At 41.6% G+C, this 10,449-nt stretch overlaps 2 protein-coding genes across 2 annotated transcripts; both read right to left on the bottom strand.

The window, feature by feature from the left end:
- Nucleotides 1–2,153: 2,153 nt before the first annotated feature.
- On the bottom strand, nt 2,154–2,721 carry MELLADRAFT_124019 (uncharacterized protein; the record flags this gene model as incomplete). Its single annotated transcript, XM_007416466.1, has 2 exons — nt 2,154–2,171; nt 2,248–2,721. The coding sequence occupies 2 exons, from the start codon at nt 2,719–2,721 to the stop codon at nt 2,154–2,156; spliced, it is 492 nt and encodes a 163-aa protein (XP_007416528.1).
- A 2,876-nt stretch (nt 2,722–5,597) lies between these two features.
- MELLADRAFT_50486 (family 3 glycosyltransferase) lies at nt 5,598–8,843 on the bottom strand (the record flags this gene model as incomplete). The annotated part of the gene is made up of 10 exons (XM_007416465.1): nt 5,598–5,654; nt 5,694–5,870; nt 5,949–6,340; nt 6,407–6,464; nt 6,546–7,060; nt 7,124–7,342; nt 7,403–7,730; nt 7,808–8,181; nt 8,546–8,558; nt 8,647–8,843. The coding sequence occupies 10 exons, from the start codon at nt 8,704–8,706 to the stop codon at nt 5,598–5,600; spliced, it is 2,193 nt and encodes a 730-aa protein (XP_007416527.1).
- Nucleotides 8,844–10,449: the final 1,606 nt, after the last annotated feature.

Here is a 10,449-nt window from a genome sequence, read left to right as displayed (position 1 = left end):
TTGGTATTACTCACTAAGAGATGGGAAATCTAGTTACATATTAGAAAGACTCTCTGAAGCAATGCGTTAAGCTGTATTACAAGACTTGAGCAGTGGTGGCAGACCCAGCCTTCTGTAAGCCGTGTGGATCTCCTTGGCTTCTCTCAGCAGAGGAGTGTAGTTTCATCAAGGATATGCTGAAGGACCCTACACTTTATCTTGATGAATTTGGATACAGGCTTGCCGTCAAATGAGGCTTCCTTGTTTTGATCACAACCCTGGCAACGGATATATGAGATTGTCTAGCACTGACACTCAAGGTAACTAGAACGGTCAAACCAACCCAGTGTCCAGGCCAACAAGCTTACTTTGTCTATGAAGTTAGGGTGATTGCTCCTGATTGTTTGATCTTCTTAGGTAAGATCCTTTGGCTATTTATATATTAGATTCGGCCGTGTATCCTTGGATGGCTGCTTGGCCATATCCATGATTGAAGAATCAATCCACTGGCAGGATTTTGAAGAATTCATCACACAATACCTAGTGAATCCTGTGATTGACCAAGCAATATGAACAAAATGTAGCTGAGTAGGTGAATCTCACTGTCAATAATTCATGGCCTGGACCTAATAATGTCCTTGTGACAATGGCTCCAGGTATCACAGTGGCATTGTCCAAGAGCTCTGTGATCAATTTGGAGTTTTTCTGATGTATTTACCCACATACGACTACAAACCAATCAAGAAGTCATTTGATGTTACCAAGGCATGATTCCGTTGTGCCCATGTTCTTCACCGCAAGGTGACCCTCAAGGAAGAGTTTGAAGCAATTTATCTCACAGCTGAAGCTGTCCTTACTACAGTTTCTTACTGCAAAGTTGGTCCACATGGGTCAATCTACTAGGCCTACTTTTGTGGATTTAGTTAAATGCAAGGCTGATCCGGAGCATGTAGCTTGTATCTTTAAATCCAATCGTTTCGTCACATTAAAAGTTTAGTCTTTTTATAGTTTGTACATCAGTCTAGTGTTTGGTACAAACTATATGAGATCAACATAAGCCATTCAAATTTCTTTGCTTTGGTTTTGATGCCTCAGTGGATCGTGGTGATTGATTGTTAACATATTGACTGTAGTTCTGATTTCAGAATTTATAGCATCAATAGCTCTCTTCTGTCCTTTCATTGTCATGTTGATACTGTTCAGTTGAAAGAATTGGATTATAAAAAGCGACAAAAAATAGGAGTAAAGGATCGATTATGTTTGATGATAGGGATTATTAATTGGTTAAACATGATATTTCTACGAGAATATGATCAAAAGAGAAACACGAAAGAGGACAAATGGGAATGAGGAAGTAAGGCTAAGATGGATAGAATACCAAAAGTGGGAAGCAAGGAAACTTGCAAGAGTCTGGGTACACTCCTCATCAGGAAAGTGTCTCAGACTTCTGTCTCCAAGACGCGATCCTCAACTTCACTTTCTTCATCGATCGCGCACCAGGTGCACAAGGGGATGTTTCGTCCTTGGAGATGACCCAATCTTTAAGATCATAGCCGGGGTCTTCGAGTGCACGAACTAGCGTACCCTACCGCTTCTTACGAGTACTATTCATGAAGGCATCTCGGCTCTGATCAAAGCAGCAGCTTAACTGCGTGTCGTGAGCCTAGGGACTTACTTTAGCTTAAATATCAACACGGTGTAGCTTGAAAAAGTATGCCACTGTAGCGAGGGTCCCAGATGTAAGAAAGGGAAAAATCTGACCGAACGTTAAATTTTATTGAGCTGAATGATGATGAAACTTTGACAACAATTATTCGGTCACAAATAACCTAAAGCAGGTCTCTGACTTAGATTGAGATGATGGCGTAACATGAAGGAGAAAATTTCTAGACATTAAATTTGATCAAGCTGAAGGATGAAAATAAAACCTTGACAACAAGTATTCAGTCACAAATAACCCAAAGCGGGTCTCTGAGTTAGATTGAGTTGATGGTTTAAAGCAATTAGGGAACAAGCCTAGAGAAACTGGATCAAAAACAAAAAGTTTGCTAACATAGATGATGATGGGATGGTTTCAAATGTATTAGATTCTGGTTGAAAGGACAATCAATCATGATAAGAAGACGTACCATTAACATTTCAAGGTGCGGTTGATTATTGCATGAGCTCATGATTTAAATTTGCTTGGTGTCCTACAAACGGTACAAGAGGATATGAGTAAGCAGTTCGTTGGGAGTACGGATAGGGAATCACGACAGGTACACTCACCGCCTTGAGTTCTTGATCCGAAAGGAGGCTAAGACTGTTCCCAATCCCTCCCACAAGACCACCAACACCGCTCACTAAACCTCCTACCGCTTGACCGACACCACTCACGAGCCCACCGACACCTCCTAAGACACCACCTAAGATACCCGTGTAGTGATTGTACGAGGCTTGGCATTGGCCCGGGTAGGAGCACTGACCCCAAGCGAATTGCCCGCCGTACCCGTTACAGCTATCAAATCCGTAGTTTCGATTGATCGAGTAGTAAAAGTCCGAAGTAAACGGAACAGAGATAAACCCGCGATTATCGTAGGAAAAACCAGGTGCAAAACCACCGTTATAGAGGCCAGCACATCTTTGATCGATTCTTCCGCCCTTGCCGATTTGGCTTTCAAGCCGAGGCATAAGAGTAGTAGGTAAAGCCATGATAGCTTGGAAAGAGACCAAGACAGATAAGATGATGAAAGTAAAATTCATGATGAAGAGTTTTCGTAATTCGTAGAGTTTCGTAAAAAAAAAGATAAAACTAATGGATTTGATCAGATGATTAGATGATGAAGATGGATGAGGTTGCAAAACCCACAGTCAAGAGGCTCCCTTTTATATCTTCATTTTCACCTAAAGATTCAGTCATGGCTGTGCAGAAGAGGCCTTGCACGGCTACGATGAGTGATATTTGATTTTATTTCTACATAATGGAGTGGTGTGAGTACCTTCATATTATATAAATCAACAACAGGGCGTGTGCGAAGAAGCACCGGTGGCAAAGAAGTTGGGTTGCTTGCAGAGGTTAACTAACACCCGGAGGAGAATCCTGTCACTCGGTGCACACTCCGGCTCGAATGACAGAATTCTTCCTAAATTCAAAGTCACCTTGGTACATTACTAGCCTTGACTCTTGTGAGGAACTCGTTACATCACCAAAGGGTATTTGGTTTGTCAACTTGTCAAGGGTAAAGGTACACCAGGGGGTAAACTTCTTTGGCCTCAGATGGTTCTGGGAACCTGACGCACCTGTCCTGGGGCTGGCGGCTTTGGCACGAGTGATTCCTACAAGGCAAAGACCGCGCGGGTTGGGAGGCCCGGACATGATGATGTTGCATGAAAGAAGGGAATCAGTCATCAACTCTCAAGGTAAGAAGCTTCTCTCTAGTGACAGAGTCTTCAGGATGGATTATTGCAAAGCAGAGAAAATCTTCAAAGTCACCACATAACTTTGGATTGTACATAGAATTGTCAGTCAAAAGTACTCTATGTATTGGGTTGCTTGGCTGGAGGGACTACACTGGTGGACGCTACTTGGCCTGCCATTTTGGATTGATATCAATCAAATAATTTCTGAACTCAAGCATTTTGGGAGGTACTTTGATTGTGACAAGGGATGAGCCTGTTTGTCTACAAAAGATCTGGACAATGAAATATTAGTCAGCTGAAAAAAGGAACTATCTGCCCAGGTTCTTATCATCTGAGAATCAACATGAACCCAGTATCTACTGTTGGTTGGATCAAGATATCAAATATAGTCTGTTGCACCACCAATACCAAAGGAGTTTTGCTTCAGTGATTGCTTGAACCTCTGTGATTTCTCTTGGCTCAAGTTTGGCGCTGATAATAAGAAGAGACATGTATTGGACGAGTGTTCTCAGTACTTCCACTCTCACCAACTTTAGATCTAGTTATCAAATCCACTGGTTTCTTTTGGGTTTCAGTTGATTTGACCACCACAATTGGATTTATCATCTTCACATTTATTCCGGCTGAGTGACCAACCAGCACATGCTTCATGAAATGGTTTGATAAACTACCTGCTTGAGTATGGTTAAGTCCACACCAGCCTATGACCTTTTCTGGATTGGTACCAGTTAAATAGTCCCCAATGCCATTTGCAGTCTCATTCAAGATTCTTTCTGTCTTTGATTTCATCTCATTGACTGATACATTGAAGAGATCAATCTCAAACTTGAAGGCAGGGCTAGGGTTGGTTTCATGACTGGTATCAGAGATCCAAATTTTGGCTCAAGCAGGGTGTTGACTTTCTGGTTTAGTCATCTGGAATGCAGTCCATTCTTGCAGGTCCAAGCCTTGTATGAGACCAGTACAGATATGGAATGGATCTCATTTCTGTTTTTAATGGAGCTTTGGGTGAGAGCATGAATCTGCAACATTGTCTAGTGTGTGAGCCGGATTGTTCCTCTGGCACTGCAAACACAGGATCTATATGTTGATCTTTAAGAAGCAAAGATGGGCAGTTCATGATTGACTCAAAGCAGATGTAACTCAACTCATCAACTCCTCTCTTTTTCTATTTGAGCCTCAATTACATGCCTTCCCTTATTTCTCTCAAAGACGTGACCAGAATTTCCCACAGGACCTACATATCCACCCAGAACTGAAACATGGGGAATTTGTCTGGAAGGCCTGGGGTTTCAGCTGGTGCACGAACTTGTCAACATTAAGGGTTCAAAATCTTGACTTTCACATCATGTCAGCCCTTTGACAACTTGAAGCTTCATTAAAAAGATTGACTTGCTTTCATCATTGATGTTCAAGACTTCTTGACTGCCTCTTAAGCAATGTTGATTGAAATCAAGGTCTGCTATGTGTAACTAGCAAAGGCCTGAAGCTACCATCGCGGCTGGCCATGTAAGGATTTTATTTTGGTGTACAAAAAAGCATGTTAAGATCAATCATTCCTTGTTGTCTCACAGGGGGCAGGATCCCAATTCCCAGGTTGACAACTGGTAAAATCTGAGAATGGAGACTGATCATTGATGGTTTCATCACTTGATGATCCTGATGTAGTAGACAATTTGAGAGGCATTATGGTTGAACTTGAATGAAGTAACAGAGGTGAACACAAGATTGTGAAGTCAAGAAGTTGGTGAGGGGTCAATGAGGTCACTTATGAGTAAGGTTATTGATGTCACTGTGGTGAGAAATTGTATGCCAGGTCAAAATTTAAATTTAGGGATTTTTCTGACTTGAACCCCTCTGATATATTTCTTGAGGTGTGATCACCAAACTGTATACCATGTTTTTTTGCAATTCTATACTCATTAAGCCAACAATGAATTCATTCAATCAACTTCCAAGTTCCAGAAAATAAAGCTTCACAATCCAATCTCTGCTCAGTTCTCCTACAAAACTCATACCAAAAAGAATACCAATCAATCATAATTCGGATCACATAGTTGCATTCACTCTATACGATTTCTCTCAAGCTTCAAAACTCATAAAACAAATCTGAAGAAGAAAGAATTGAGAAACTGTTTGAACCATAGAATACACATTATGTACCATTACACAAACACATGACACACACAGAGAAAACATTCAAAAACGGCTCCGTTTTCTTAATGTCCACTTAAAGCTTCATCAGCCTTTTTTAAATCTCCTTCACTTAAAGTTTTCTCTTTACCTGCTGCCATCACTTTTCCATTTCCATTCACAAACGATCCACTCACTCCTGGTGTAGTTTGACCTGATGCAAGTCCAACTGAACCTGCTCGACGTTTAAGTACCAATGGGAATGGATAACCTCCTTCTTCATCTTCAGGATTCATAGTCGAGGTAGTACCCCAGCGTGCATTACCCATATAGTCTGACGTCCCCAAACCTTCCATGTCCTATTCACCACACATACACCAAAAAGAAATACAGTCATCAGCTGAACTTGGTCTTCTACATTTAATCTTCAAGCGTACCTCTGTTAAAGTTCCAATATCACCTGGAGTCATCATCCCAGATCGATACCTCGGACTACCAGGTGCACTCAGAGGTCTTCCCAACTTAGCCAAGCTCTTCTCAAACTCATCTTCATCCTCAGCCTGGAAGCTATCAGGATAAGCTCGCCTGAGAGCAAGTTGACGAGCCTTGGAGTATTCTAAACCAAGTGATTTCCAATCTAACAGATCAGATAGTCGTTCAGTCCGATTCCGTTGGTTGATACGTTGTCGTCGAGTCTTGGTACAGAAATCATACATTTGATCTGTGAGTTGATTGACCGAATCCTCAACTGATTTCATGCGTCGATCAACTATGTAAATCCCATATTCTTGTGGGTTTTCGATCAACTCATCCATGAAGCACCCAAAACCTGTCAAATTTCGGACTCATCAGTGAGGTGAACCTTGTAGAGGAATTGGGGGTGCAGTGAGCTTACCGGACAAATTAGTGGTGATACTTGGTACACCCATCACGGTACATTCTGCCGGTGTATACTAACAAAAGAAAGGCCAAGTCATCCATCAATGAGACCGCATCCATCATCACCAAAAAGATCAAAACTTTGAATGACTTACACCCCAGGGTTCGTAGTACGAAGGAAAGACGCCAAGATGACATCCACGTACAAACTCTTCATAATCGAGTCCAAGAATAGGATTATTTGAGTTGAGAAACTCAGGATGGAAGATCACTTTGACGCGATCCGAACTTCCATTGAACAATTGAACACGTCTGATCTGATTTAAAATTGGATCACTACTATCATCCGACATATTATGAGTCACTACTGGTGGGAGTGAGTTTCTCTTGAGGGCAAAAACTCGTCGTTTGAGTAGGATCTTATCTTCATTTGACATCAGAGTTGAGGCATCTGGAACTTCGGTTCCGATTGTTCCGGTGTATCGAGCGGTCATCTCAAACAAGCGATTCCCGATTCGGTTCTGAATCTCTGTTACCGTGTCCCGAAGTTGTTTAGTGACAGCTTGTCCTTTCAAAGCTTCAATTGTGTAGGAGTGCGTTGAGGCTGGCATAATGATAAATGCCACCACAGTCATCTTGGATCCCATCGCTTTCAATCGATGATTGAGACCTGTGTTGAATACAATTTCATTCAGTGCTACTCAGAGCCGGTTTTGTTTCACAAGTGACTTACGAGCTAAAGATTCAATAAACATATCCACTCCCTTGTTACGATACTCGTATCTTCCAGCCGTGAAGAAGTAAAGAGTGTTTTCGAGGTCAAAATCATAATGGCCATAAAAGTGACCGCGAACAAAGTCGTTGATCTTTTGTTTAGCCATAGCATGCATGTTTTGGAATTCATGCATGGCCGAGAACTTGACCACGTTGAGACCATTAGGCAAGACCCCATCTATATTCAAATGACTGATCAGAATCCACCGGAATAAGTTTCTTAGATGAATTTACTTACCAGGTTTCCTCTTGAGCAAATGCTCGCTCTCGTAAGCTGTGATATGCGAGACGGTAGTAAAGACATCCGCACAATGTGTTGCAGCTCTTTCAACACAGTATCGGTGATAGATCCCACGTTTTCCGGCCTCGTGGTCAACATCAAAGTATTGTAGGTTGTTGTAAAAGTCTACCGATCCAGCACAGAGATATCGGCCCAATAAGGTCGCGTGAGTAGTGAAGATCGTGGTGATGTCAATATGACGTTTGCGACAGAGTGGGATGGCTAGTCCGGCCAACCACTCGTGAAAATGACCGACGATGGCCTTTGATGTTTCACGGGATGCAAACTACAGAAGTTCCTCAAATTTGAATCAGACATTGTCAAGAAATAATGGTAAGTGATCAGAGATTGTGTCCAACTCACTTCTCCCAAAAACCAAGCCACAAGATAGCCAAAGACAATCGTGTCGTTCGTCTCACTGTCATTGGGAGGTGTTGGAATTCCCGCTAGATTCCATAGGTCACTCTTCCATTCATCCAATCGGTTCATCACACAACCGGTATCGAAAAGTAAGACTCTAGGTCCACCTTCGATCAACCAACGCCCGTAGAGGTACTTTACCCCTCGATCGCGCATCGATTGCAGCGAGTCTCTCAACTCGGGGGTCTCCGGTTCCATGGCTTCAACTTCCATTGGGGCTGATTTATAGGAAAGAGGTCCCATAAGACAGTAACGGTCCCCATACTCTTGACAGGTCACTGGTGCCTTTGTCTTGATGACGGTGTAGATTCCTCCGACTGTCACGAGGTTTGGGAAGATGATCGGGATGTGAAGCAAAGAAAGTCAGTAAACTGAAGACGATCTAGATCTAAGGCCAGACCACAGAGGATGGTTATGAAGAGAATGAAAGTTGTGAAGTTGTGACCAAGCCGGGGATGACGTCAGAGTCCCCTACCCCTGGCTAGCTGTGAATGGAGACCCAAAAAAGTCACAATTGTACAGGAGATGCTAGTGGAGTCTCTAGTTTGATAATGTGGGGTGAATCGAGGCGGGTGGAGCTGTACGTCATCATGACCATGGTTTTGGGCTTTACCCCACAGCCTTGCGAGAGAGCACCCGAGAGAGGGATGAAGGGGAAGGAAGAAAACCAGATTCACTGACCTTTGTTAGCAACCTATTAGTATAGAGGTGGTGATCGGATGTAAAAGAGAAATCAAGTCAACAAACAGTTCGCTTAAGCAAGAAAAGTTAGTTCAACTCACTTCCCAAGCGATCTCAAAGAGAAGATGGTTATGAACATCTCGAACACCAGGTGGAGACATGATGAAGATGTGACTAGTTTGAAGTGGGTTTTTTTGGAGAGAAGATAAAGAGTTTGATAAGATAGTGATGGTAGAACCAAACTCAGAGAGCTACAATATATATATAATATCCTGAATGACTGAAACCTAAAGAAATTAGATACGATGATGTAAAGTTTGAAGAGAGAAAAGCGAAATGAAGGTTGGGGTTATTACACTTGATCGATGAGAAACAATACTTTTTAGATATTTAAGTTAGTTTAAACAGTTAACTTGAAAATTAGTCAAATCAATTCAACTCATCAATCAACATTAACCATCCAATCACTTCTCTACATATCTCTATCTCTTGTCTTGACGGATTTGATTTCTTCTTCTTGTTATGCGATATTTCTCTAGTCTGTCGGACTCGAGAATGAGATCAGGTGGTGAAGAAAATGAAATGCTTCAACAACATCAAAAACTCAGTTCAAGTTCTGTCATATTTGGCGTGCAAATAAATGCAAATCGAGCCGATTAAACTGCCAAAACTGACACCTATGACGACATTTTTTACATCATTGTCCATCCCCATTCACAGTAACACGCCACCCCCGCCAAACACAATGACGTCATCGTCGGCAAAATCACCACGGTGGGAAAACGACGCGTTATAAAAAGACCGAAAAATGGAAGCACCAGGGATTGAACCCGGGACCTCTTCAAGATGCGATGAAACATGAATGCAAATGAAGCGTGATAGCCACTACACTATGCTCCCGATGATGTCATTTCCACCTGTACGGTTCACGCATTCCCTTATTCTGGGGCATGTTTAATATAGATGATGTTCATGAAGATATACGTGTTCCCTTGAATCTGACCAAATGTCTGGTGACTGTGAGTGACTTAGGGAGGTTGAAATCTGGTTGTGCAACCAAAAAGGTTGACTTTTGATGGTTTTGGTGTTGAAGACCACAAAACCGGATAATCAAAAGGTAAAAGGCTGCTGGTGATATTACTGAAAAATAGGCTAGAATTCTCTTTAAAAACAAGGTCACAAGGCGGAGGTTTTTTTAATCTTTATGCGTAGATGTGTAGATACGTAGCTAAAGTGGCATCAATGATCCTGTTATTAAAAATTGTGTGATGCGGATGGTCTGACACATCTTTTATGATACCTCTCATTCAAATATCCATCTTTGTATTTCATGTAGTTGTGACCTGTACTAGTAGTGCAAGGTTTGGAAACCCCTTCATTTCAGGATATCTAGTGGATCTCTGTGATGATGATGTGCGGATTTTGACTGAAACTTCTCATGATTCAATTCTTCCAGAAATCTTGTGATGTGTAGAAAGCAATACAAAAATTTCACAAAGGGAGATCAAAAGTGCTACTTGATAAAATAGGTTCAGCAGAAAATAATTAATTCCAGAAAACACATGAATAAAGAATTGTAATTTGGAAGGAAGAAGCTTTGGATAAAAACTTTTGGCCATTAGAATCGATTTTGTGATTGTTTGGAAGCCAAATAACGGAGCGTATATATAAGAATATCAGGTTTTCGTGACCGAAAAAGACAACAAGCATAGAAGAGAGAAATAAGAGACCGGAAGTAATGTGTTATGGTTTGTTATTTGGAGTCAACAATTGCTTTCAATTCTCCTCAGGCTGACATAACTCAAAGAATAAAAGCTTTACAATATACATTCAAACTGATATTATTCATGAGGAGTATAAAATAACGCGTTTCCTTCTCCATAAAAAGTGACGTCTGAAAAGAT

This window comes from Melampsora larici-populina, assembly GCF_000204055.1.
Source record: "Melampsora larici-populina 98AG31 unplaced genomic scaffold MELLAscaffold_61, whole genome shotgun sequence".
In the NCBI taxonomy this organism is placed as follows: Eukaryota; Fungi; Basidiomycota; class Pucciniomycetes; order Pucciniales; family Melampsoraceae; genus Melampsora; species Melampsora laricis-populina.
Note: the sequence above shows the minus strand (reverse complement) of the source record. Positions and strands in the feature narration are given on the sequence as shown.